Source organism: Papio anubis, chromosome 4 (assembly GCF_008728515.1).
Source record: "Papio anubis isolate 15944 chromosome 4, Panubis1.0, whole genome shotgun sequence".
Taxonomy (NCBI): domain Eukaryota; kingdom Metazoa; phylum Chordata; class Mammalia; order Primates; family Cercopithecidae; genus Papio; species Papio anubis.
The window spans coordinates 148,014,527-148,042,342 of NC_044979.1; the positions used below are offsets into that span (position 1 = coordinate 148,014,527).

Genomic DNA, 27,816 nt, shown 5'->3' on the forward strand with positions numbered 1-27,816 from the left:
GAGGGAGGAGTCCCTGCACCACACTAGTTTGGGTGGGCGCAGGGCTGGCTCTGGAGACGCAGCCTTTGCCTGCCGGTGCCTTTCAGGGTGACACTTGAGCTTTGAGCTTCGGTTCTCCTGTGTGAGGTCAGCTCAGGATTCCCTCCCTTCCCCTCGGGAGTCAGGGTGTTGCGTTTAGGCACTGAGGGAAGCTCAGGGTCTGGGTCTGGAACCTGTCCGTGCCCCTGCTCCCCACTGCTGTTCCTTCAGCCCTCCCTCTCCATGTCTCCTGCTGGGGCAGCCTCCCTGTGCAGCATCCCCTCAGAGTCCCTGGAGCAAGGTAAGCCTTGTCTCCCTCCAGAGCCACCATCTGCTTCCAGAGTGAAGCCGTTGTGCATCTTTCCGGGGCCTGTTCCATGGCTGCTGAGGGCCTGGTCTCCCCGTCTTCAAGTCACAGCCCATTAGGGCTGGGAAGGCACTCAGGCCACGTGCATCCCTTCAGCAGCGTCTGGGGTGTGTGCATACCTGCTCGCATATGTATGCGCATGTGTGTGTGTTTGCTTGCATACGTATACATATGTGTGTGTGCTTGCATAAGTATGCATATGTGTGTGTGCTTGCATATGTGTACATATGTGTGTGTGCGTGCTTGCATGTGTGTGCATGTGTGTGCACTTGCATGTGTGTGTTTGCATATGTATGCATATGTGCGTGCTTGCATATGTGTGCATATGTGCGTGCTTGCTTGCATACGTATGCATTTGTGTGTGCATGTTTGCATATGTGTGCATATGTGTATGTGCTTGCATATGTGTGTGTGTGTGTGTGTGCGCTTGTTGCATACGTATGCACATGTGTGCAGCAGGTGCTAGGGCACGGGGGGTCCCTGCCATGGAGCCTGGCATGCCTGCCACCTCAACTCACAAAAGCCTCTTCAGCATCCAGCCATGAGGGCGTCCCCCTGAGAATCCTACCCTAGCTCACGTGGATTGAGGCCCTCCAGGTGCCCGGTCTCTGCTCAGCACTTTCCAGGAGTTATCCACGTGATTTTCACGGCGGGGGTTGGGGCGGGGGGAGGCGGGGAGTAAGCAGGAGCTGCCGGGAGCCTGAGGCCACCCAGTGTGTGCAGAACCAGGCCCTGGCAGTGGGCAGAGGGAGCCTGAGGCCACTTGGTGCGTGCAGAGCCAGGCCCTAGTGGGAGGGGTGGGCAGAGGGAGCCTGAGGCCACCCAGTGCCTACAGAGCCAAGCGCTGGCGGGAGGGGTGAGCAGAGGGGCAGTAGCATCTCCAGTCCATCTCCAGGTCAGGCCACGAATGCAGCTACGCCTGAACACGAGGCTGGAGTGGGCATGGTGTTCAGGGCTGGTACCTGCTGCTGCTTCCAGAAACAAAAGGTGACACCTTGTCCGCAGGGGGTTCCCACAGCCCTTCCTTGCTGCCACAGAGCCCTCGGAGGACTCGGGCGGCCCTGGCACTGTGTCAGGTCTCCCACCCTGCAGCCGACACATGTGAAGCCTCTTCCGGTCACGGTGTTCCCAGGGAGGAGACAGACACGTGTGTGTGTGTGTGTGTGTGCTTGCATATGTGTGCACGCCTGCACTCTGTGTGTGTGTGTGTGTGTGCTGCCTGAGGCACACACATCTGTCTAAGGTTGGAGATGTTGAAGTGACTCCCTCCCCTCAGAAGCTGCCAGTTTTGAGTGTGGCCAGTACTCCCCTGCCCCCCGCCTCTCCAGAGAGAAGAGCAGGCTGTTTTCCGAGGCATCTTCCATCTTCCAGGCGGGGACTTGTGGAGCTGTGACTTCTCTGTGGTGTGGTAGAGCTCGTCCTCCTTTGGAAAGGGAACAGCATGGGTACAGGGGTACAGTTAGGTTAAGGAGCCTCATGGCAAGGGCCCACATTCAGAGCAAAGCAGGAAGGACCTTACATCACTTAGAAACGTGGGCAGAATCCCTAAAGAGACGCTTCATTGAGAGAGGCCAAGACCTCGTTAAGACGGGAAATGCCTTAATCCTCCCCTGGCTTGGCATAAAATACCAGAGACACATTGCACCAAGGGCAGGTGAGGACGTGAAGCCACGGGGTGGCGGCCGGGAGAAGCAACTTGGTGAGTGTGCACAGCTGAGGCTGTGTCTGCTTGAGGAGTGCCCCACGCAGGGGCCTGTGGTGGGTGCTGGGAGACACAGCAAAACAGTACCGCTCCGTGCACGAATGCCTGAAGTTGGAAACAGTCCCCATGTTTGTCAGCAGCAGAGTGGACAAATGAATTGTGGTGCCCAGAACCCACAGGACATGGGACACGGGAAAATGACGCACACCCCAGGAGCAGCACAGGAAGCCCGTTTCTCAGGAGCACGCGCTCAGTCACAGAGTGAGGAAGAGAGCCAAGAGTGAGGAAGAGAGCCAAGGCAGTGAGCAGAGGGAAAGCCAGGGGCTTGCTTACGTTGCCAGACCGGCCACCAGCCCCTGCCCAGCCCTTGTCCCAGCTTCAGGATGCCTCCCATCTGCATCCAAAGCTTTGCTGTTTGGGGAGAGCATTGTGTGGAAGCCCCAGATGTGGCCGGGCTCAGCTGGCAGCGTCACAGCTATGTTCCTCTTGTGGTCCCCCAGCAAGTCAAGGTGGCTGAACAGGATGGGGCTTGGGTCTGTGAGCGATGCTCAGCAGACACAGGATGGAGGAGCCCAGAGAGAATGGAGGGGGCGGGTCAGGTTCGTTCACATGCTCAGGCTCGGGAAAGCCAGGCAGCCCCAGAGTGATTCTTTAAGGGTTAGGGTTCAGATTAGGGTGTTTAGGATTATGGTGGTTAGGAGGTTAGGGATAGGGTGTTTAGGGTGAGGTTTAGGTGGGTTAGGGGTAGGGCTAGGGATAGGGTTAGTATTAAGTATTATGACATACAATTCGAGGGGAAATAACCAATTTTATGGTACTTTCTGTTAGGATTACCATTCCTGCTTTCCCTCTGTTGCATGCTGTGTATGAAAGAAGACGTGTGTAGATTTCCCGATCTCTCTGCCACAACTCACAATAGATCCAGCTTCTTACAATAAGTCTTACACCTTTAATGAAGTGAATCCACAACTAAACTCCCTTTCTGGTATCTTATTTAAGGAAACAGGGCAAGGCTTTCTTGTGGATAAACAAAAATAAGATGAATGATTTTTGAACTATAGTAGTCAAATCTATTAGAGTATAGATTTTTGAACTATAGTAGTTTGCGAGAGGTGTCTCGCAAACTGGGGAAGAATTGAGGAGTTGGGCAGACAGATGCCTGGAAGAACCGGGGAGTTGGGGAGATGGCTGCCTGGAAGAATTGGAGAGTTGGGGAGACGGCTGCCTGGAATAACTGGGGAGTTGGGCAGACGACAACCTTGACTTTTTCAAGTAGCTCCTTTTTCTCCCCTGAGTGACTCAAGTTCTCATGTTCTATGTGTGATGAGGTGAAGACTTTGGGAATCGCTCAGGGGCGGCAGGAGGCTCAGGAGGTGCCAAATCTTCCCAGTTGAAGGCAACACGGAATATAGATGAGCAGGTGTCTCAGGAACTAAGTCAGCGACGCAGCTTCTGGGAAGCAGCCACAGAGACTGGTGGGGACCTGGGGATGAGGACGGAGGCCTCAGTGCATAGTGGACGGTCTTGGGCCACAGAGGCCAGAGGGGGCCTGGGGATGAGGAGGGGACTTGCTGGGTAGGGGGTTGGGGGAGGCCATGGTGCACAGTGAAGGGTCTTAGATAGCAGGGGAGGGTCTGCGCTGGAGGCACATGCCTGCCTTGCAGGGGCCCACCAGAAACAGCTGACCAGGCAGCAGGGTGTCCCCGGGGCCCTCCACAGGGCCACCCAGCAGGGTAGGGTGAGGGGTATTGAATGCAGGCCAGTCCCCCCAACAGACCCACAGAAATGAGCCAGTTTGCACCCAAAGCCACTGAGAAATTGAAATAGTGATTTGAGGCCCCTCCTGCCTTTGGAGAGGACAGTTGGATGGGGTAGTTCCCAGACAGAGGTAGCCCAGTGCCGCCCTCACCTGTGTGTGGGGTCTGCCCCTTTCCCAGGAGCTCAGCCTGGAGCCAAGGGGGCTGGAAAGTATCAGCCAGGAAGAGGGTCTCCTGGTTCAAGCATGGACACCCCACCCTGCAGAGCTGGGCTGCAGGGGGAGGAGGGTTGGGGTGACAGTACCAGCCGCCGGGCAGGGTTCTGTGGGGTTGTGTGATCATTTCCTCATCAGATGCCAGGGTTTCCACCCAGGCATGGAGATGGGAAGCCCAGGACCATCAGAGACGTGGCCGTTCAACCAGCTCTGGCTCCAGAGGGAGTGGGAGGGAGGTCAGGGCTGCAGCTCTAAAGGTTCACATGAGATCCTGGCGCACCTGAAAATAAAACACTGACAGAAACAGCTCAGAAAACTGTTCTCTAATCCCAGAGCTTAGGAGCCCGTCTGGCGGGTCTGAGCTCCTGGCAGGAGCCATCCAGAGCCGCGTTCTCAGGAGGCCGACTCTGACCTGCTCGCAGCACGCGATGAATAATGCCAGTGACCTCGTGACTGAATTCCCAGGAGACTGGGACCACAGCGTGACATCCCCACGTCGATGGCTGCAAGGTGGGGCTCCCCCAACCCCACCCCCACTGTCCCTGAGGCCGAGCGTATTCAGAATTCCAGCGCATTCAGGCTATGTGGCGGAAGTGTGCCACAGAACCCCGGGGCGCGGGTCAGCTCTCACAGCCACATCAGCACTTCTTCAGAAGGAGTGGGGTCCGCATGGACATGAAGCCCTCACAGCCCTTCAGGTCAGGGATCACTGCCCAGTGAATTTGCTGCCACCTTGCGGGGAACATCTTCCTGTTTTCAGAGCTTTCTGGGCTTTAGAATTGGGGGTAGGGGATTGCAGGCCTATACTTTAATCCCAGAAAATCGGGGAGAGGCGAACAGATGGTGTGGAGGAATGGGGGCTTTTCTCACGGACATATTTTAAAGTAGATGTTTTACAAAATCCCAGTGAGTGGAAGGTCCAGAGGGAGGCTGATGAGGAACAATTGCCCCTCACTACAGACCCGCCTCACTACAGACCCTCACTACAGACCTGCCTCACTACAGACCCGCCCCACTACAGACCTGCCTCACTACAGACCCGCCCTACTAAGGCCCGCCCCACTACAGACCTGCCCCACTACAGACCCGCCTCACTAAGACCCGCCCCACTACAGACCCACCTAAGACCCGCCCCACGACGGACCCTCCCCACTACGGACCCGCCTCACTAAGACCCGCCTCACCACGGACCTGCTCACTAAGACTCGCCCCACCACAGACCCGCCCCGTCACAGACCACTGAACCACCTTCCTGAACCCACCCTGAACCACCATTCCACTCCACCACCACCTGCCTCCCACAGACCACTAAGACCACCTCACCCCACACACCTGCCTCCCCACAGACCCGCCCCACTAAGACCCGCCTCACCACACACCTGCCTCCCCACAGACCCGCCTCACTAAGACCCGCCTCACCACAGACCACTCCCCACAGACCCGCCTCACTAAGATCCGCCTCACTACAGACCCGCCTCACTAAGATCCGCCTCACTAAGACCCGCCTCACCACAGACCCGCCTCACCACGGACCTGCCTCACCACACACCCGCCGTGATCACTACAGACCCGCTTAAGACCTGCGCCACCACAGGCCCGCCTCACCACAGGCCCGCCTCACCACAGACCCGCCTCCTGAGATTAAGACCACCCTGAACCTGGGCCACCACCACTAAGATCCACCTGGGCCACCTCCACCACTAAGTCCACAGACCACCACTAAGATCCACCCTGGGCCACCTCCACCCTCCACCACAAGTCCACCTCCACTGGTCCACCACCCTCCACTAAGACCACCTCCACTAGACCTACCCCTATGAACCTGCCACAAGACCACCCTCCACCCTGTCCACCTCACCAGACCCACTTGCCCACCACAGACCCGCCACCATAGACCCGCCTCACTAAGACACCACAGACCCGCCCCACTAAGATCCGCCTCACCACAGACCTGCCTCACCACAGACCCGCCCACTTTCCATCCACTGGGCCCCCACCACCCCTGAACCCCCCCCACCCCACCACTAAGAACCCCACCTCACTAAGACCCCCCTCACCACAGACCCGCCTCACTAGATCCACCCTCCACTAAACCTACCCACTATGGATGGACCCCACCTCCTAAGACCATACTCACTATGGATGGACCCGTCTCACTAAGACCCGCCTCACTATGGATGGACCCGTCTCACTACAGACCCGTGGGCCCAAGTGGAACAGGCCGGTCCGGGCCCCACCTGAGGCTGCCAGGGCCGAGGAGATGCGGATGCTGGTTCCAGGTGCCTTGAGAGCTGGCCTCAGGTGGGGGCCCTGGCCCTCTCGCCAGACCCCACGTGACACAGCCTCCAGCCTTCTGTCCCCTGGGGGGGCCCTTCAGCTCTGGTATTCAGTCAGAAATCCTAACACATCTTACTTTCTTTTGTTTATTTATATTCTTTAGTTTTGTGCACACTTTGTGGAGTTGATTTAGAACAGGTTCAAACTGAAAAAAGCCTCAGCTGATGTTATCTCTGGGGGCTGGGGAGGGTGTCAGGGACATTTGGTGGCTGAGAGCGCGTCACTGCTACTAAATGACTCCGTTTAACACCAGCCGTGTCTCCGTGTCTCAGGCACTTCTGTGAAATGTTCTCAGAACCCTATGGTGACCGTGGCACACCCAGCAGGCCCGGCCAGCAGCCGCTGCCCACTGCCAGGGCCCAGCCACCCCGGCTGTTGCCATTCTTTCATAGGGTTTCCTTCATTTTAATACTTGTCATTTTTCTAGAAAACATCTGTTTTTATAAAACAAAGGAGGGGGAATCAAGTATTTTAACCACAAAGTATATATACTGGCTTTAGGCGTCCATCACTTCATTGACAAACTGAATGCAGAGAAAGCTGAAGGCAAGGAGGCTTTTGCGGATGTGGACCTTGAGCTGTGTGTTCAGGAGACGCACAGGCCTCAGGGAAGCTCACGCCAGACGCCAGCCACTGGGACCATGGCCTTGGCCCAAGAGTGGCATTTGTGGGAAAAAGAAAACTTCAAGAAAAACACCGCTCCTACTTCTCTTCCTTCTGGAAGGACGCAGAGGCATCCAGAGTAACTAACTGCTCTGCGTCCACCAGAGTCACGTCTCTCTGGGAGGGCTGGGCCACCTACGCCAGCACCTGCTGCACCCTTATGTGGTCTGGCGAGCAGTGCCGGTCCCCACAGGGCAGCTTCTTCATCAGCCGCCGGAGCTTGCCGGGGAAGCTCTGGTTCATGTAGCGGTAGAGAAGTGGTGTCACGAAGCTGCTGGAGAAAGCTAGGAGTTTAGACAAATCCTTTGCAAAGTGCAGCAGCCCCAGGTAGTGCGCGTCCACGGGCTGCCCTCGAGAGATGAGCACTGTGTGCCCCAGCAGGACCAGATAGTGTGGTGTCCAGAGCCCAAACTGCGTGCACACGGTGGCCACCAGCAGCCTGTGTGCCGAGGGCTCCAGCCGGCCTGTGTCCCGGTCCAGGGGTGTGTCCTCCCTGCGGACGCGGGAGAGTAGCACCAGCGCATAGAGGGCAGCCAGTGCAGGCACCACATAACCGATGAACACCAGTGTGGCGTCGGCGGCTTCTGCGTTCTGCATCTTGGCGCACTCCAGCGCGCGGGTGGACACATGGCTGCAAATGTAGAAGAGCAGCGAGGAAAAGCTGGTCAGCAGTGCACCGCCCCACACAAAGCCGCACACGTGCCGCGTGTTGTACACGCTGGCCATGTAGGTCCGCGGCAGTGCACGCTCTATGTAATGGTCGAGGCTCAGCAGGGCAGTGGAGTACATGGCCACCAGTGAGGACACATTGAAGGGGATCTGCAGTGCCACGTGGACCTCACCGCCTGCGCTCCACAGTGCCCACTGGGAGCTCGGGGGGCCGAGCAGGTGCACAGGGGCCAGGGTGCTGAGCACCAGGCCCGCCACTGCCATGTTGACAAAGTACACATCTGGCATGGTCATGCTGGCCTTGCTGTGTAGGTTGGCCAGCACCAGCAGGGCGTTGTAGCACAGGCCCACTGGCACGCCTACCACCAGGCCCAGCAGTGACAGCAGTGACAGCCCCAGCTGCAGGTCCTGGCAGGCAGGCAGCTCCTCCACCAGCCCTGTGCCGTTGAACCAGCCGCAGCCCCACATGGCAGCCGGCGAGGCTCCGCGACCCTGCAGAAAGAAGGAACAGGTGGTCAGCTCGTGTCCCCTCCCAGGACCCTGGCTCAGAAGTGCTGCAGGTACAGGGGCGCCTTCTCGTGGCGCAGGAATAGCTGGAGACCACAGAGTGAGACTGCCTCAGGTGCATTTCTGTGAAAATGAAGTTGAGCATTGAAAAATGGCCGCATCAGGTCCTGACCGGGGGCTGATGTGGCTGCACTCATTTCAGCAGCTGGGGCTGGGTACCAGAGAGGGAGCCTGGCATGCCCCACATGCTCAGTCAGAGCCCACTGTTTGTGGGCTGCTGCAAGGCCTGGCTGGTCATCCTGACTTGGTTGGACGGGCCCCGCGCTATGATTCCTGAAGTTTACTAGGTGCCGGTGGTGTTCGGATCCTGCCAGTGCCAGGAGGGACAGGCAATGTGGACGGTCAGCCCTGTGCCTCCCTCCCTCCCGGCAGCCCAGGACCCGGCACCTTGGAGTCCTTGCAGAGCCTGGGCTCCAGGGAGGGTGACCTGTGGGTCACAGCCCACAGGAGGCTCTGGGGACATGGGGATATAGCCGGTCTTGACGTCACTGAACGAGAACCTAGCGGCTGGAGCCATCCTAGAGTAAGAGTTCTGCCCCCACCAAAGCACAGGCATTCCTCGGGGACCTGCAGCTATCTCGGGAAGCCTGATGTCCAGCATGTCATTTGGTCCTGGCTGACCTCCTGCTCTCAGAGTGGATTAGAAAAGCATCTCAGGCAGACGAGCAGACGGCATCGTTCCTGTGCCCGGAGGCGGGAGCAGTGCAGAGGCTGGCTGCGGGAGCGGGTCCTCACCTGCCACCGGAGTCCTGCCACTGCAAGACCCACACCACACACGGGGCCACAGCAGGGTAGGAAGAGGAGGCTCGGGAGGAGGAGAGTGCAGAGGGGCCAGGGCCCGAGGCCCCTAGTGCCAGTAGCAGCGTGCGCCCCACAGCAGGCAACGTGGCCCTGGGGCTAAGCATGCAGGCAGCTGGCAGATGGGCGGGTGGGTGGATGTGGGAATTCCCATCCAGAGGCTGGCGGGCAGGACGGGAGGTGTAGGTCATTGTGCAATCCTGGTGAATGCCACCCAGCAGCCGCAGTGAGGGTCAGGTGGTGACAGGCATGCAGAGCTAGGCCATCGCCGGGTGTGCCCAGCCACAGTGCTGCCGCAGCACCCCCAGGTCCTGGCCCCCCAGCCCCTGCTTCTCACATGCTCACCTTGTCCAGCCCCTCACTAATACATCTTGACTAGAACCTCCTGGGCCGGGCAGGTGGCAATCTGGGGGATGTTGGTAGTTGGGGGTGGGCTCTGGGCTCCACTCGCCGGGCCAGCACAAGCTCCAGACAGGATACACCTGCTCCAAGCACAGCAGCGGGGGCCATTGAGGGGGGAGGCGTCCGGGCTTCTGCGGGCTTCTCCCCTCCTGCTGCACCAGGGTCCAGAGGACGGGGTTCTTCGGGATTGTGGTCCCCCACACCCCAGCTCCTGCCTGCGAGGCTGCATGGCTTTGGCTGTCACAGAGTGGCAGCCCATTTTGAGGACGTCACTGCCCAGACTCCACTTGAGTCCCCAGGAAACACCGGCCACTGCGACTGAGTGTCAGTCAACAGCCTGGCCTGCCCTCACGGGGCGCCCAGGGCCCCCAGATCTATCCAGGGTCTGTGGTTAGAACATCCGAGCGGGAGGGCTGTCTCGCTGTGTGCCCTGTGTGCTGCCTCCAGCCACTGACAGGAGGGCACCCCTGGCCAGCCGCCTTTGCCTCACAGAGCTTGCCAAGGGCCGGGACCCCTCAGTGTGCTCCGTCTTGGCACCCCTTCATTCCCTAGAGATGCCGGCTGGTGGCACTGTACAGAGCCCCCCGCGTCCCCTCTCCCACCTGCGCTACACAGAGCCCCCCGCGTCCCCTCTCCTGCCTGCACTGTACAGAGCCTCCCACGTCCCCTCGCCCACCTGCACCCTCTCTGCGCTGCACAGAGCCCCCCATGTCCCCTCTTCTGCCTGCGGGCACCACAGGCTCTCACCTTTACTTTGTGGCCCGAGCCTCTTGGTGCTGTGGGCCCTGGACACTGTCGGTGAGCAGCATGGCGGGACAGAGGTGGCCACCAGAACTCCGGTGAGGACCTGCGCTGCTGCGCTTCTCTGCAAACCCGCAGGCTCTTATCAGCAGCACGCCTGGCCTCCTGCGCGTGCGTGTGAGGGCCCCAGGATGCAAGCACTTGTTTTCCTCTGGTAAGTTCCCCGCAGGGCCTCTGCCTCCCTTGGCAGGCGCCGCCACCCCTCCCTCCTGCTGTTTACAGCCGGGTTCCAGAAATGAGGGGCCGTGCTTGGACGGGACCGCACTGCAAAGCGAGCACAGCTGGCCTCTTGCCCCACCTTTCTGATAGCCTGGCTCCTGGGGATGTGGCCTCTCCCTGCAGGCCCCTGTCTGCATTGCTGCAGGGCGTCCTACCAAGAGCCCAGGGGCAGGTCAGGCAGACACGTGTCCAGGTCCATGCAGCCGCTCCTGGTGTTCAGTGTGCTTTAAATGTTGGTTATGAGCCCTTTTTTCTGTGAAGAAATCAATAGAAGGGTCTACTGTCGAGCGAAGGCCTGGCCGTACTCACTCAGCCCACAGGACACAGGAGCCCTTGGAGGCACAGCAGAGGCCGAGGGCAGGCTTGGGTCGGAAGCAGAGAGGGGAGCACGTGCATCTGGTGTCTCCGTGCACAGAAGGGACACGGGCATGGCCAGAGAAAAGCTGAGCCGGCCCCACACACACAGCCTCCTGCAAGGGCTGCTCTGCTGGGCTCTCCTGCAGGTGGAACTGTGCGGGGCCAGCCTGTTGCCCACCGCACCCCTCCTTGCAGGGAGTCAGAGAGAAGCTGCCTGGACTGCTAATGCCTGCCCCGCCGTGAGGCCGAGCCAGAGGGAGGCGGCCAGCGTCTGTGAGGCTAAGAATGGCTTGATTCTTGGGAGGTGGTCACGTGAAGCAGGATCTGCTGGCATTTCCTCCCTGTGCTCACGTGCGTCCCACTCGCCGTGTCTGAGCTGGCCCTCGAGTGCGTGCTGTCACACCAGCCGGGACCTGGGAACGCTGGTCTCCAGGTGGGGTTCAGGTGGAAAGTTCTCCCGTGTGCATTTTTGTTTACTGGTAGCTGACAAATACTGAAGGATTTATAAGCTTCCAAAGCTGCAGGTTGTTCTCTGTGCAGTTCACCAGGTATCAATGATGAGGATGGTTTCTATTTCCAGTGAAGGTTACAAGCCAAATGGTACCTGTTTTCCTTCACTCTCCATCGGTTGGAAGGTGATGCGCTTTGCATGTTTTCCCAACATTCTCCCCGGAGTCCTCCTTTTACCAGGCATTACCTGGAGATCTTGGGAAGGAAGGTGGCTGGGGGCGGGTTGCTCTGTGGGCTCTGGGGGACATTCTAAAGCCAAGGAGTTCAGGTTTCCACCTGTGTCAGGAGCTGGGCTGAGAGGCATGGAAGGAAAGCAGGTCAGCAGAGTGTGAGGAAACCCTCTTCTCGGCCACACCTGGGTGGACAAGCCTCCATGGCCCACCTCCTCTCTGGCGGGGCTCATGGTAGGAACAGGGGTCCCTGGGAGTGCCCTCCAGGAGCTGGTTTGAGAGTATCCTGCCTGCGGGCTGTTAGCTGTGGCTCCCAGAGGAGTGAGCATGAGGTGTATGGTTTTTTTGTTTGTTTGTTTGTTTTTGAGACAGAGTCTTGCTCTGTTGCCCAGGCTGGAGTACAGTGGTGCAATCTCGGCTCACTGCAACTTCCGCCTCCCAGGTTCAATCAATTCTCCTGCCTCAGCCTCCCGAGTAGCTGGGATTATAGGCACCCGCCACCACGCCCAACTAATTTTATATTTTTAGTAGAGACAAGGTTTCTCCATGTTGGCCAGGCTGGTCTCAAACTCCCATCCTCAGGTGATCTGCCCGCCTCGGCCTCCCAAAGTGCTGGGATCACAGATGTGAGCCACCATGCCCAGCAAGGTGTACATTTTGCAGGCTGGGAGCCGCAGGTGGCGCCCACAGGACCACAGCGTGCCAGGACCTGGCGAGTTGTGTGAGCCAGTGTTCCTGCGTCTCCTGGTCACAGAAGACTCATGACGCGTGCCCGACCCTCACAGCCAGCCCAGCTCCCTGTCACTGAGCTGTTCCAGGCACATTAGCCAGGGTCCTTTCCTGCCCAAGGCTCTGGGCGCTGCCGTAGACACCCCTCCCCTGCCATCGCCGCACCTGCGTCCAAGTGAGGGTGATGGCCCGGGCCCCACGTGCCTGCCTGGCTGCAGAGGGGTTCTGTGGGAGCCTGGACTGGCCCAGGTGGGTGGAGCCTTCGACTCTTTGCCTGTCTGTGGTCCCCCGCTTGCCTCTGTGCCCCCTGCTTGCCTCTGTGCCCAGAGACTTCCTGTTCCAGGCTGCCAGGCTGTTTGGGGAAGCGGGGCATCCTGGAACTGGAGAACAATGGCCTGGCCTCTCCCCCCGCCAGGCAGGTCCGCTGTGGCGTCTTTCCCGTCAGCCACGCGCTCTGCTGACTTCCTTCAAGGGAAAGAGGAACGGGGAGCCAGGTGGTGGGAGACTTAGAGGCTTGGGGAGAGCCCAGATGAGCCTTGTCAGAAGTGGGCTCTTTTCCGACACGAAAGCCTGAGTTTGTTGCAGTGGCGATGAAAGATTCCAGAGGCTCCCTCCTCAGAAGGCAGGGGAGACAACAGAGAAGGGCTGCCTGCCCCCCAGCCCCGTGCTGCAGGCCCCTCCTGGGCCAGGCTTGAGGAGCAGAGCTGGCACGTGCCCTCCAGTCACCCATTTTGCTCTGAGCGCTGCCTGCCCAGCGGCAGGGTTGATATTCAGCCTCCGGGGCCCGCCACTGCACCCTCAGCCAGCAGGGACCCTGTGGGCCTCTTCTCCAGGCCAGCCCCACCTTTGCACTGAGAGACCACCGGCTTCTTCCTCAGCTCCTGGCCACCCTCCCAGGCCAGGCCGTCCCTGGCAACTGCTCCTTCCTGGCTCCCCTACCCCCTCCGCCAGGCCCTGCTCCTCCAGCACCTCCAAAGTCACACTGCTGGTTTCACTTCCTACGTCCCACTGTTACCACCAGCATCTCCCCCTGACACCCTCCCCCATGACTCAGTACCTGCCACCCACACGCAGGTCCCTCCCCAGGCCCATGTCGGTACCAGCACAAGCAGCCCCAAGGCCTCCCCCAGGGAGGCACCCAGGACTGGGCCCTTCTCAGGTGAATTTCCCCAGCCGAGCTGGATGCTGCAGGTCAGCCTCACCTCTCAGGAGGGCACGCCTCGATGCAGGCGCTTGCTGAGAGGCTTCTCACCCACTCAGCCTGGAGCAGGCCTCAGGTCTCTTAGGGACAGTGACAGCATCTCGGGCCAGGAGGGGAGGGGCCGCAGGCAGCATCTTGGCTGGGAAGGTGGAAGGAGCTGGCCCTGCCTGGGCCTCAGCTGTCCAAGATGGCCCAGTTTCAATCGTTTTATTTTCTCTATAAGAGAATTGATTAATGACACAAATGGGATTCATCTACCCCCTCCTTCTCTTTCTATTTTTTTGTTTGGATCCAGGATCTCCCTCAGTCACCCAGGCTGGAGGGCAGTGGTACAGTCATAGCTCACTGCACCCTCTGCCTCCTGGGCTCAAGCGATCCTCCCATCTCAGCCTCCCAAGTACCTGGGACTACAGGCATGTGTCACTACAGCTGGCTAATGTTTTCATTTAACATTTTTTGAGACAGGATCTCACTATGTTGCCCAGACTGGTCTCAAACTCCTGGGTTCAAGTGACCCTCCTGCCTCAGTCTCCCAATGTGCTGCGATTACAGGTGTGAGCCCCTGTGCCTGACCTGTTTTTGTTTTTTAAATTACTCTCATAAAAAGGGCCAGCCTTGCAGCTACCACCCCTCCTTCCCAATCCAGTGGTGGCTGACATGCAGGAGATATCCGACCAGTCTCGTTTGGATGGGGTGAGAGGTCTTTACAGCTTCAAGGCCAGGCCCAGGCCATGGGCTAGCAGTGGACAGGAGAGGAGGGCTTAGAAGGCCCAGTGAAAGTCGGAGGGTGTCAGAGCCCAGGGCTGTCCTCAGAGTGTACAGCCAGCCTGGGAGACATGAGCAAATGTGCTCCCCATGCTGTGCGGGAAACTGCTGCACCCCTCACGAGCTCAGAACCTCAGCCTGCCCGGCTCAGGGTCTCCCAGCACCTGCTTAAGCAGAAGGGGGGCAGAGCTGGATGCCAGGTACACCCCAGAGGGCTGGGGCAGAAGTGACATTTCCACACAGGAATCCTGAGCGGACCGAGGTCGGGACCCAGTGTTGATGGGAGGCTGGCACCCCGTGTTCTGGGGGCAGCAGCTTCTCTGAGTGACAGGAAGGGGCCTGGGCCTCTGCCCACACGCTGCTGGTGGGGCCTGGGAGCTATATGAAGCCTCGGGGAAGTCCGGGTGTGCTGGTGCCTTCTGCGGCGCAGGGGTGGCCTCTGGGCCCCGTGAGCAGCCATCTGTGGGGCCGCGTACTCTCACTGAGGCCTCTGCTGGCCTGCGGGGTGACCTCCGCCAATCTGCCCATCCCCCTCTCTGATGGCACAGCTGCCATCTCCAGCGGGCTAGGGTGAGGCCCAACTAAGCAAGAGGCTGGGAAGGATGGGGTGGAGTTTCTCCGAGACCCCCTGAACGTCAAGCCTTCTGGGTTCCTGGTCCCGCCGAGTGCCTGTGGATGTAGCTGTTTCCGGAGTGCCCCTCCTTGGGTCCGGCTGTACCTCTGTGTCATCTCCTGAGCGGTGCTCACTCCTAACGCGTGCTTGTGAGGATAGAAGGTGAGGCCTTTTCTTCCAAGACCCCGTGCTGGGCTCCAACTGCGATTTCCTGGGAAGATGCTTCCTAGGCTGCGGTGTTCCAAGCCCAGGAAGGCTGCTGGGCCTCACTTCCTTGCAGGCTGTCCCGTGTCCATCCACCTGCACGGGGTGCAGGGACGCTGCTTGCAGAGCATCGCTTAGAGCTGGGAGTCCCAGGCTCAGGGCTTGGAGAAGCTGGGGCAGCTTGAGAAAGGAAAACCAAGAAGTGTCAGACTCCTAAGCCACAGGGACCGATGGGACAGGACCCTTAGTTGGCTTGAGCAGCCCGTCCGGGCAGCTGTCCCTGTTGACTTGGAAGTCCATGGACGTGCCCGCCGCAGGTGGATGGCTCCCTGCTCTGCTCTGAGCCTGAGCAAATGCCCTGGGGATCTGTTTTGTTCCTGATCTAAACCTGAGTGTGTCCAGCTCCCTGGAGAGCCCCTGACAGACCGCCTGTGACTTTGGGCCACTGTGCCTGAGGAGTCACTGCCCACAGGGTGCACAGGCAGGCTGGGACGGAAAGGCTGCCCAGTGGTGCCGGCCCCTGTGTCCCTGCACAGCCCCCAGCCTGCAGCCCTGTGCTGACGGCAGGTCTCACACTGCAGATGACTCTGCTTGTGGTTCAGAGTGGGGCCCGCCGTGAGAGCCCTGCCAAGGCCTGGCCCACCAGAAAGACCTGGCAGGGCCTGTGTGTCCTGAGCTTTGGGGGCTGACAGTGTGGGGCAGCTCTCCTTCACTGTCGGGGTCAGGTGGCTGCTGGCTGCTGGCTACTGCCAGGCCTAGCTGGTAGGAGGGAATCGGGAGGGCCCAGGTGCACAGCTTCAGCTGTCCCTGCCCGGGCTCCTCGCACGGGACCTTGGTGGCTTCTCTGTCATAGAACCCAGTACAGTGGTGCCCAAAATTTGAACGAAAACAGTCCTAAAACTGTTTTCCTACTTTGAGAAAGCACCACTGATTCTAGATGCTGCCTTGACCTCTGGCCTAATTCCTCCTACCTGACACGAGGGAACATTAGACAGGGCTTCGTAGTAAGCCTGCTTGTAGGACAGCCCATCCCCTGCCATCTGCAGGAGCCTGGGTTAGTGGCAGGCAGCAGCAGGAGTTGACATGAAGCACTGTTAAGAAACCTCCTCGGCCGGGCGCGGTGGCTCAAGCCTGTAATCCCAGCACTTTGGGAGGCCGAGGCGGGTGGATCACAAGGTCAGGAGATCGAGACTATCCTGGCTAACATGGTGAAACCCCGTCTCTACTAAAAATACAAAAAACTAGCCGGGCGCGGTAGCGGGCGCCTGTAGTCCCAGCTACTTGGGAGGCTGAGGCGGGAGAATGGCGTGAACCCGGGGGGCGGAGCTTGCAGTGAGCCGAGATCGCGCCACTGCACTCCAGCCTGGGAGACACAGTGAGACTCCGTCTCAAAAAAAAAAAAAAAAAAAAAAAAGAAACCTCCTCGCCCTCCGTCTTTCTGGGAAGGAAGTGGTTAAGGGCCTGGGCTCTGGAGCGGGCAGCCAGCATGTGTACTGCAGGCCAAGCTTTTCCAGTCCTGGCTTGCACACAGGTGTCTTTGCAGGCAGGTGACTTTCTTGCTTTGTGCCTCAGTTTCCCCAGGCTTAGGAAAATCCTCATTGAGACAGGAAGGTTAAATAAACCAACCCACGTGAAGCATAGGAAGGTGCCGGCGCTTGCTCCCTGTCACCAGCCCTGGCCTGGGATGATGACGCCTGCGGATCTTTGGTCTCCTCCCCAAATATGAAGGGCAGAGGAAACTGTTTTGTGACCTTTTACTCAGAATCTTTGTGAACAGACACGTGTGCAGGGGAACTGTGGGGCAGGGTGGGGTGACAACACCATGGGCCCCACACTGCCGGCGAACGTGGAGGAGGCAGCCCCCAGGATGCACCCTGTGGGTGGTGCTTTCACAGGGAGCACAGGGTCAGACGGCGGAGGCCGGGGGAGCGCACGGTCAGACGGCGGAGGCCTGGGGAGCGCACAGTCAGACGGCGGAGGCCTGGGGAGCACACAGTCAGACAGCAGAGGCTTTGCAGAGTTTTATGGTCTTTATGTTCTGGATTCGGGCTTGATACCAACACAGTGAATTCCCGATGTTTCACTAGTACTAAACTGGAGTATAAACACGCTTCCCTGGCCTGTGTTCACCGCTTTCAAAGGAACTTGGGATTGGGAAGGAGAATCTGCTCCAGGGGTCCTGGTTCTCTTTGGTTCATAACTCATGAAAATGTCTGGAGCCAGCGTGTGGCTGCGGAGACCATGGCAGCGTGTGGACAGGGGCGACAGGACCCCATCAGGCCAGCTGTCAGGAGCATATTAAGTGAGACGTTGGCATCTTTCTTCCTATGTCTTATTTAAAAAGAGCGCAAAGTGCTATCAAGCAGCCTGTTAATAATGAACGTCTGTGAGCAGTGAGATGAACTTGGCTGAAACCCGGGGCTAACTTTGATAGGGTTTCCCAATAGAAATGGGCTGCCCCAGGCCTGTTCAGAAGCAGCAGGCCTGGAGACAGAGGAGGCTGAGTGTGGGGACGGTGACCACCCCCTCAACCTGAGAGGCACCTGGGTCCCTGTGTGTGTGTGAGAGAGAGACAGCACAGTAGTGCCTGCACTGCACAGAGCTGGCAGAAACAGAAACCAGCAGAGGAATCCTCTGCTCCAAGGGGGCTGAATCAGTTTCACAAAAGCCATCACATTTGACGTTGCTGTTCCTGTTAGTCAGGAAGTTCTTTTTTCTGTTGCTCAGGGCCCTGTCAGAGCTGGGGCCAGCAAGTCCCACGCCCGGTGATCCCCGCGAAGTTTCCGGGTGCTCTTTTTCACACTGTCTTTTGCGGATGTTGATCCCTTGCCTAGAACACCCTTTCTCGCTTCCCCTCGTTCTCTCAGCAAACACTGACTCGTCCTTGACATTTTATTTTGGGCATCAGCACCCCTGGGAGCCCACCCCTGACCACTGTCTCCACACCCCTCCGCCAGTTGTGCTGGGTTAAGCCTGTCTACACATCCATTTCTTTCTCCTGTACTTGGAGCTCTTTGCAGGCCTGGGAAGCTTTTATGTATGCTGCAGCAGTCTGGCTGACTGTTGGATGAAAACCGTGGAAGGGGATGTATTCAGTGACGTAAAAGGCTTTTCCCCAAGGTGAGTGATCCGATTTCCCCACAGAGTAGAAAGGAGAGCAGGCAGGGTGGGGACTCAGCGTTTCTTATTGTCCCAGGACAGTTGTCGAAGCTTTAGAGCCTTAGATTTGAGTGGAAATAGAATTGCGAGGCCTCAGGCACTGCATCCTCAGAAGGATGGCAGGAAAGGAGTATGAAGGCCATGGCCAGCTCCCGGCTGAACCTGCCATGCACCATGAGACGCTCAACCTTGGGTGAATGTTCTAGAACAATCAAAATGCTTTCAAAATGACTCTGGAATGTGTATTTCCTTTTGTAGTAATGAACCCAGGCTTTAGCAACAATTAACACCCAGCTCTTGGGAGCCAGACTCTTAGGAAAGGCTGCTGTTTTCATAGGGTTTCAATGTGGAGAGCTTACGTACACTGATTCCTATCTGTGCCTTCCTGGGCTGTGATAAGAAACGGTTCATTACGTAGATGGGTGGTTTTGATTTTTGTAGCCTTTTGCTTTTTACAAGTCCAAACTGCAGAGTAGTGCAAGTAAATCAGGTGACTTGGCTTAGACTATAACCAAAGAGCATGCCTGTCTTTCTCCATGGATAATAGTGAGCATGTTTGTGGCTCCAGGACGGGCTCTGGGGGTTGAGACCAAGCACCTTGCTGGGCCAGTGGACCGGCCGGGCACCTGTGCCAGCAGCTATGGGCTCCAGTTCCCTGGAAGAAGGTGGAACAGCATTCTTTTGTTTACTTGGGCTTTTTGTTCCCTAACTTGGTGTGAGGCTAATTCCCTTTCCAGGTACAGCAAACCAGGGAAAAACAGAAACAAACAAAAAAGACTTCCTCAGAAATTCAAGGACCTGGCCAAGAAGAGAGAGTCTCCACTGCAGACTCTGGGCAGGCTTGGCCCCTGCCCGGGCTCCCCAGTCGAGCCCGGGTTTACTAGGCGTGGCCTTACCTGCAGGGAAGTGCTGTGAGCCACAGATCTTATCACCACCTTGGTTCTTTCCCAGGGAGGAACCAGCAGGTTATTTCTCCTCATCACACTTGCTGTGGTAGCAACAGTGGTCTGCAGGGCTTGCTCTGGTTCCCATTAAAATGGGGAAAGTCCTTGGCCTGTGCAGGAAGGGACCCGGGTATGGCTCTGTGGGGATGCAAAGACACCTGCCCCACTCCACCCTGTCCCTCTGCTGCTCAAGGGGGTGTTTTGTTTGCACATGGAGGCTCCTGGGTAGACAGCACGCATCTAAGAAACTGACTTCTGGTCCTGGGCAGCATCTCATTTTGGGATCTCAAATTAGAGAGAAAAGTTATTGTTCTACTCTCCAGACTGGGTCCCCTCTCCTCTTTGCTACCTACATGGTGTCTTGGGGTTCTGAGCCTTTGAGATCCCTGGACAGATGTGGCCTAATTGGGCAGCCTAATGCTGACCAGTTGGGCGAGCAGGTTAGTGAAAGTCCTGGAGAGCAGAGGAGCCGGCAGGCGGGAGAGAATGACTGGGAAACGCTGTTGAAAGAAAACAGCACCATGGGATCGTCGTGTGCATGACACGGTCAGCCAGGTTCTCTGGGCGAGAACTCCCTTCTGCAAAGGCAAGGCCTTGCTGTGGTTGGGTCTTTAAAGGCCAGGTGGCGGTTGTTTTTTCAGGATTCCAGATGACATCCTAGGGGCTGTGAGAGCTGCAGCTCCCCAAGGAGCCCCTTCTTCTCCCTGCCCCAGTGAGCAGCATGTCCCTCTTCTGACTGTAAGTTACACGAGCCTATTTCCCCATGCAGCGGTCTGTGCAGTATGCCATTTATTCATTGTATGATAGATATAATCAGCCTTTACATCCTAACCTAAGACCCACATGAGGTGCGTGCCCTTTACCCTTCTCTCTTCATCAGCCTACTAGGGGCTTATGAAGGGACTCCAAGTCAACTTTCATATTTACATTCTGTTCTAAGTCTGCATTCTTCTGTCCTCCATTCTCGGGATATGTCCATGCTGGCTAGAGAGGCAGGATGACACATGGATGTCAGCACGGATGTGTGTGGCATCGGGCAGTGAGCATCACTGCTCTGGCCCCGACCTCTTCTCTGTGAAAAGGCATAACAGTATTCAATACATATGAACTATGTTCTTAAGTCACTTGTCTTCAGAGGCCTTCTTCGTTGAGGAAGACACCAGGGATTCTGGTTGGGGAGCCAGGCCGTGCAGTAGTTCTTGAAAGAGCTGCACCTGTCATGGGTACTGTGAGCGTGCACTGGTCTAATTATTAACAGTGCCTCCGTTCACTCTCAATGGTGCCCCAGTTAGGACGATAGAATATCTCATCACCACTATGCGTGAGGAGCCTGGGAACATGGTCAGAACCATTTTACTCATACAAGTTTGCAGAGGCCTTTAAAGAAAGCCTCTTGCCCCTGTTACTGAATGCTGCCCTCTGCTAGATGCTGCAGGTAGCAAAAGATAAAAGATGTGCTGTTCCGTGTGGACAGGAGCTGGCTATTAAAAGTGGAATGGAGGACTCAAGTACATTTTCATAGGCAGGGAAGAGATCAAAGGTGACAGCCACTGCTCTGGATGACAAATATAGAATTATCCTCAGGTCCACCATGTAGCATGTGTGCAGAGATAAGCCACTGTGACCAGTCACATCAAGACACACAGACTGATGCCTAGTTTAGAGAACTGACTTGCCAGGTTTGTAATATTAACTTAATAGTGGGTTTCCTGCTGCTGGTAGTGGTGGTTTGGCAGCTGGAGAGCACTGCCTTCCAGTGAAGCTTTGAAAGAGCCGTCCCATGCCCTGCCAACTGTCCAAGACAATTGACAGCAGATCTGACATCTCCATGTAGACACAGTTCCAAAACTCACTTTAACACGCTAATCATAGAAGGGGCCGAAAGCAGTCACCATAGTGGCCCAGGAGAGCAGGATCAGTGGTGCCCTGTCGGACATGGGCAGGGCCAGTGGCGGCGCTGAGCCGCCTACGCTGGCAGCAGATTCAGCTGCCATCACCAGGTTAATGACCGAACGCCCGCCCCTGGGGCTCAGCTCCGAGGGCGGCCGGAGGACAGCGGTCCCCTCCCCGCAAGGGCAGGGCGCCCCGCAGTGGGCAACTGCCAGAGGACCCGAGTCCCATTAAGCACAGCGCCCGCCATGGGAGCCTCAGCAGCTCGGAGCTGACTCGCTCCCCAGGCGGAGACCAGGGTGTGCCCCATCTACCCCACCCAGGCTCCCGGGCCCCACTCACCGGCTTGCTGGGCTGCGGTCCGCGCAGTCGCCGCAGGGCGGGCAGCTCGGGCTGGAGGAGGCGGCGGGGCTCCCGGCCGGGCTCACGGCGCGCACGCTGCCCGGGGCCTGTGTACACACGTGACCGCCGGCCCCGCCCCCTGCCCTGGCTCCGCCCCAGGCCGCCGAGCGGCAGCGATGCCTGGCCCCGCCCCCAGCCTTGGTCCCGCCCTGGGCTCCGCCCCCAGCCCTGCCCTCGCGGCCAAACAGCCGGGGAACCGCTTGGACCAGTGTGGTCGCGGGGCGGTGGCGGTGGAGGCGTCGCTGGTTGTGTAACCTGAGACCAGCCATTTGACGAGCTCGTGCGCCTGAGATTCCCTGTGGGAGGACGCACACCCAGGGCTCTTGGAGTTTTTGAGAATTCTCTTAGTGCCAGTCCGGTTTCTTTTTACGGGCGCTGATGCCTGTTTTGCCGAGTCAGAATATACCCTAATCTGCAGGGTGCAAGCCCCCCGCCCTCCAAAGGAAATGAGTGACTGCAAGCTAGTCCTTCCAGGTACACCTGCCCCTCTTTCCTCCCCAACGTTTGCTTGCTGTTTCCAAAGTCATCAATTACTTCCTGGTTTTAGGAGTTTCTTTGTAAACGGAACACTCACAGGAAAGCCGTTTAAAGAAACACATTGTTTGTTGCCTGCTTACTTTTGTAGCTATTGTTACAAGTTAAACATGGGAAAAGTTGAAACAAGGACATTTACTCTGCTGTAATTTTTGAGGTGAAACAGTACCCCCTGCGGCACATTCTGGTTCAGGATCTAAGAACGTTTCTGAAAATCGAAGCATGTGGGTTGCACAGTTCCACGTAGACTTGCTGTGACCTGCAGGCCGAGTGGAACAGCAGCAGGAAGAATAGCAGCCACTGGCCCTCCGCTGAATGGTGCTGTGGCCCACTGTGTTCAGGGATGTACCTCAGCCACCTTCCTGGACAGGATGGCTTCCTGAGCATGGGTCAGAGTGGGACGTTGGGGTCAGCTTTCTATTCCAGCGAGAGGGTAGGGAGGGGCTCACCACGGACCATGCCTGCTGGTGTGACACTGACCTGCTGCCCAGCCCGGTACAAGGTCCCTGGCACAGTGGATCCAACCCGGGCCCTATGTGCCCAGAGGTGCCAGGTACTGCTCTTACTTGCCAAAGACAGTCACAAGCAGCTGGGCATATTCTGTGTCAGGTTCTGTTCTAAGCCTCAACCATTGTTTTAAGGTAGATTGGGCTGTATTTCATCAAACGTAAGACACAATTAGTGCTAGCTATGCCATTACTTTATGGATCACTAAAAAGAAGGCCATCCGCCCATTAAATTCCGACATACTGCTGATTTTAAGGCGCAGCCTCACGTGAGAGATGATAAAATGAGAGAGTATGCCTTAGAATCAATGAGCTAGGTCACTATATGCATGTTAATTTTTTTTTTTTAAAGACAGAGTTTCTCTCACTTTGCCCAGGCTGGAGTGCAATGGCACGATCTTGACTCACTACAGCCTCCACCGCCTGGGTTCAAGCAATTCTCCTGCCTCGGCCTCCTGAGTAGCTGGGATTACAGGTGTGTGCCACCAAGCCTGGCTAATTTTGTTTTTTGTTTTTTTTTTTTCAGTGGAGACAGGGTTTCACCATGTTAGTCCGGCTGGTCTCGAACTCCTGACCTCAAGTGATCCGCCCGCCTGGGCCTCCCAAAGTGCTGGGATTACAGGCGTGAGCCACCGTGTATTTTAAATTTAATTGTGAAAACTTAAGCAACTTGCCCCAGGTCACACTGCAGGCTGTGGAGCCAGGATTTGAACCTAGAGGTACTCTGGCCTTTAAGATCAGGGTTTGGGACTTTGGGCCCTCCTAGCAGCCTGCCTAAGAGAAGCTTCGTTATCTCCATGGTATAAATGGCCCAAGACCTCAGAATCACTGGTCAGAGTATGCACGTCGCTGTCTGGTCCCTGTAATGCCAGGCTCTGTGGGTCTTACCCACAGGGGTGCTCTGTGGCTGGGGAGTGCTGGAAGTTAGCTTCCTCTAAGCCACTGAGCTTTCAGGTCACCGCAGGCCACCTTACCTGCAGAGACTTCCCATGCCAAGCAGGCCAGCCCTGCCAGGGAGAATGGCAGAAAGCTCGTGTGTGTCCTGGGGAGATCTGAACCACAATAAGTACTCGTAGCTGGGGGTGTAAACACCCTCCAGAGGCTGCAGCTTTGTACCCAAGGGTCCCGGCCAGCCCCTGTACAAGACTCAGTTGATAGGGGTAGGGGTAGGCACAGATGGGGGTGTGGGGGGTGCGTGGCCCTGACTCAGCTTCGCAGTTGCACCCTAGTCTAGTGTTGATGTTTGAAGTCATGGGGGTGGATGTGGCCTCCCCTGCTTGGCTGCTGAGGGCATTTGAGGGCAGTTGTGTGCTCCTGGCCTGGGGCCGTGCCTCTGTGGCTGTGTGCGCTGTGTGTGTGGTGGCGAGGGGGGGGGGAGTTGCCCTAGTTGTGCACCTCACTCTGCAGCCCAGCGCACTGCCGAGGCTCTTGCCATGCAGCCATATGTCTTACGGAGATGTCGGGGCCGCCTTTCCCCTGCTGTGTTCAGGCGGGTCGGCAGGCTTTCCTGGTTATTCTGAGTGGCGGTCGGGAAGGTCAGCTGCACGCCACCCAGGGATCCAGGGCTGCTGGTCAGGAGCTGGAGAGGGGCCCAGCTGGCCTGGGTCTGTTTACATTTGGGCTTTCTCAGGGTAGGGGCACGGGGAGTGGCAGGAAAGGCTGGCTGGCGTTCCCCTTGGAGATGCACCTGCTCTAGTGATTGTGTTTGCAGAGTGAGTCCGATACTGTGTGCCACGCTGATCAAGGACAAGGAGTATTTTACAATGAACTTCCTAGTTCTTGTGAGTGTGGCTTGTGACTTTCTTTGTTATAAGGCACACCCTGACGTTACAGATGATAAAATGAGAGTGAGCCTTAGCATAAGTGAGATAGTGTGTAACGTCTGACACTGTGGATGTATTAATAAAACTTGGGGTTGTTCAGAGCCCCTGTAAACAGCAGTAACATTAGTAAGGAATTGTGGAGGGCCTGGGCACAGCCCAGGTCCTCTTCCCTGGAACGCAGAGCCCAGGTCCTCTTCCGCGGAGCACAGAGCCCAGGTCCTCTTCTCTGGAGCACGTGGCCACCACCTTGCCATGCAGGGGCCTCCCTCCCTCTTTTGCACTCTCTCCATTCCGTCTTCCCAAATTCCGTCCACACGGCTTCCAGCGTGGACCTTTTCCACGTTCTGCAGAAGCAGCTGTTCCTACAAGGAACGTGGGAGGTGTCCAGCATGGGTCTTCAGCGTACGGCGGAGCCTCTGGCCTCGGGTTGACCCCGGGAGGCACCATCAGCTGGAGGTCCGGCGTGCAGCAGCCACTCACTTATGGAGTGCGGCTGCAGCCGGCATGTCTGCCGTTGCTCATCCTCCCAGCCCTGCTGCGAGCTGCGCCTTCTCGTTGTTTATGTGTTCTAGACGCTAGGCTTTTGTATACGTGTGGTTTGTAAATATTTTGTTCCAGTCCATAGCTTATCTCTTACATCCTCTTAATGAGGGTTTTGCAGAGAAAAGGCTTTTTTCTGTTTAATTTTGGTGCTCATTTATCCACTTTTTTTTTTCTTTTTAATTTTAAGGATCTACTTTTGGTGTCATGGTTAAGAATTCCTCATTGGGCCGGGGGCGGTGGCTCAAGCCTGTAATCCCAGCACTTTGGGAGGCCGGCCGGGTGGATCCGCGAGGTCAGGAGATGAGACCATCCTGGCTAACATGGTGAAACCTGATCTCTACTAAAAAATACAAAAAATAGCGAGGCGAAGGTGGCTGAGCCTGTAGTCCCCCAGCTACTCGGAGGCTGAGGCCGGGAGAATGGTGTAGCCGAACCCAGGCCCGGAGCTTGCAGTGAGCAGTCAGCTAGCCACTGCACTCCAGCCTGGGCCTGGCGAGACTCCCGTCTCAAAAAAAAAAAAAAATTCCTCATTGACTCCCAGATCCCAAAGATTTTATCCTACATTTTCTTATCAAAGTTTTATAGTTTTACATTTGACATTTAAATAGATGATCCATTTGAGTTCATTTTTTGTGAGGTTTAGGTTGTTGTTTTTTTTGTTTGTTTGTTTTTGAGACAGGGTCTCACTCTTGTCATGCAGACTGGAATGCAGTGGTGCAATCATAGCTCACTTTAGCCTCGAACTCCCAGGCTCAAGTGATCCTCACCCCTCAGCCTCCTGAGTACCTAGGAGGACAGGTGCGTGCCACCATGCTTCTCTAATTTTTGAAGTGTTTTGCAGAGATGGGGGTCTCACTGTGTTGCCCAGACTGGTCTTGAACTCCTGGCCTCGAGCGATCTGCCCACCTCAGCCTCCCAAGCAGCTGGGAATACAGGTGTGTGCCACCACACTCAGCCATTTTTGTTTTGTTTTGTTTTGTTTTATAGACTCTTTTAAGAGCAGTATTAGGTTCACAGCAACACTGAGCAGATGATGGAGTTTGCATACACACCCCCCAATACATGCATGGCCTCCCCCATTACCAACACCCTGTATCCCGAGCAGTGCATTTGCAACAGTGATGACCCTCCGCAGCCACATCACGATCACCCGAAGTCCGCAGCTCACAGGGGGTCCCTCTTGGTGTGGCACACTTTGTGGGTTTTGATAAATGAATATCCACCGTGCATCCACTATTCCAGCACCATACACAGCAGCTTCACTGCCCCAAGAGGGCCCTGTGCGCCGCCCATTCATCCCTCCCTCCCGACCACCACTGACCACCACGGATCCCTTTCCTGGCTCCATGGTGCACCTGTTCCAGAATGTCATGCGGTGGGATCCCACAGCGCACAGCCTTTTCAGCCGGCGCCTTTCACTTCACAGAATGCTGTTAAACTTGGTCATGTCTTTTCACGGCATGACAGAGCCTTTCTTTTTAGTGCTGTCTGGATGGACTACAGTTACCCACTCCCCTACGGAAGGGCATCTTGGTTGCTTCTAATCTGTGCAGTTATGAATAAAGCTGCTCGAAATATCTGTGTGCAGGTTTTCTTGTGAACCTAAATTTTCAGTTCATGTGGGTGAATAGCAAGGGACACATTTGCTGAATGCTGTGGCAAGATTTTGCTTACTTTTTAAGCAACCACCAACTGACTTCCAAAGTGGCTGTGCCATTTTGCAGTCGCTTACACAGCGATGAGTGCGTTCCTGTTGCTCCACATCCTCGTCCGCATTTGGTGATGTCAGTGTCTGGATTTGGGCCATCGTGACAGGTGTATGGTACCTCACTGCTGTTTTCATGGGCACTCCCTCGCATGGAAGGATGTGGGGCGTCTGGCCCCATGCTTATTTGCCATCTGTAAATCTTCTTTGGTTCGAGGTTTATTGTTTTCCTGTGGATGTCCCGTTGTTCCAGCACCATGTGTTGAAAAGATTTCTGTCTCCATGGAATTGCCTTTACAAACTTTGTCAGAAATCTGATTGCTCCGTTACTGGGTTTACATACACTCAAAGGAACATAAATCTTTCTACCATAAAGACGCATGCATGTGAATGTGCACTGCAGCCCTGTTCACAATCGCAAAGACATGACACCAGCCTAGCACTGTTAACAGTCGCAAAGACGTGACAGCAGCCTGGCGCTGTTCACAGTCGCAAAGACGTGACACCAGCCAAAATGCCACCAAAGGCAGATTGGATGAAGAAAATGTGGTATATTGCCAGGCACGGTGGCTCATGCCTGTAATCCCAGCACTTTGGGAGGCCGAGGCAGGCAGATCACAAGGTCAGGAGATGGAGACCATCCTGTGAATGGTGAAACCCCATCTCTACTAAAAATGCAGAAAAAAAAAAATTAGCCAGATATGGTGGTGGGCGCCTGTAGTCCCAGCTACTTGGGAGGCTGAGGCAGAAGAATGGCATGAACCCGGGAGGCAGAGCTTGCAGTGAGCAGACATTGCGTCACTGCACTTCAGCCTGGGCGACAGAGCGAGACTCCGTCTCAAAAAAAAAAAAAAAGAAAAGAAAATGTGGTACATATACACCATGGAATACTATGCAGCCATTAAAAAGAATGAGAGCTTGTCTTCTGGGAACTGGATGGAGCTGGAGACAATTATCCTTAGCAAACTAAGTCAGGAACAGAAAACCAGATACCACATGTCCTCACTATAAGTGGGAGCTGAATGATGAGAACTCATGAGCACAAAGAAGGAACAACAGACACAGGAGTGAACTTGAGGCTGGAGGTGGGAGGAGGGAAAGGAGGGTGGAGGGTGAGAAGAGGGAGAGAAGGCGAAAAGTAACTAATGGGTACCAGGCTCAGTACCTGGGTGATGAAATAATCTATACAATGACCCCCATGACACAAGTTTTTCTGTATAACAAACCTGCACAGGTACCCCTGAAC

The 27,816-nt window shown here is 56.5% G+C and overlaps 2 protein-coding genes across 5 annotated transcripts in view; one reads left to right on the forward strand and one right to left on the reverse strand.

Moving 5' to 3' along the window:
- C4H7orf50 (chromosome 4 C7orf50 homolog) overlaps positions 1 to 27,816 on the forward strand; it is a 123,767-nt gene that overhangs the window by 64,219 nt on the left and 31,732 nt on the right. The gene's annotated exons all lie outside the window — the stretch shown is intronic.
- On the reverse strand, positions 6,469 to 21,518 carry GPR146 (G protein-coupled receptor 146). Of its 4 annotated transcripts, XM_009202476.3 has the most exons (3): positions 10,243 to 11,976; positions 9,439 to 9,575; positions 6,469 to 8,220 (listed from the first exon to the last, which is right to left on the reverse strand). In XM_009202476.3, exon 3 carries the CDS (start codon positions 8,194 to 8,196, stop codon positions 7,195 to 7,197), a length of 1,002 nt encoding a protein of 333 aa, XP_009200740.1. In that variant the 5' UTR covers positions 8,197 to 8,220; positions 9,439 to 9,575; positions 10,243 to 11,976; the 3' UTR covers positions 6,469 to 7,194. The 4 variants fall into 4 exon arrangements, with proteins under 4 accessions (XP_009200740.1, XP_003895687.1, XP_017812020.1 ...); XM_003895638.5 differs by lacking the exons at positions 9,439 to 9,575; positions 10,243 to 11,976 and adding an exon at positions 21,400 to 21,518; XM_017956531.3 differs by lacking the exons at positions 9,439 to 9,575; positions 10,243 to 11,976 and adding an exon at positions 13,484 to 16,259.

Excerpts from the sequence above, each read along its gene's own strand:
- GPR146 (XM_003895638.5), bottom strand. The coding sequence starts at position 8,196 with ATGTGGGGCTGCGGCTGGTTCAACGGCACAGGGCTGGTGGAGGAGCTG.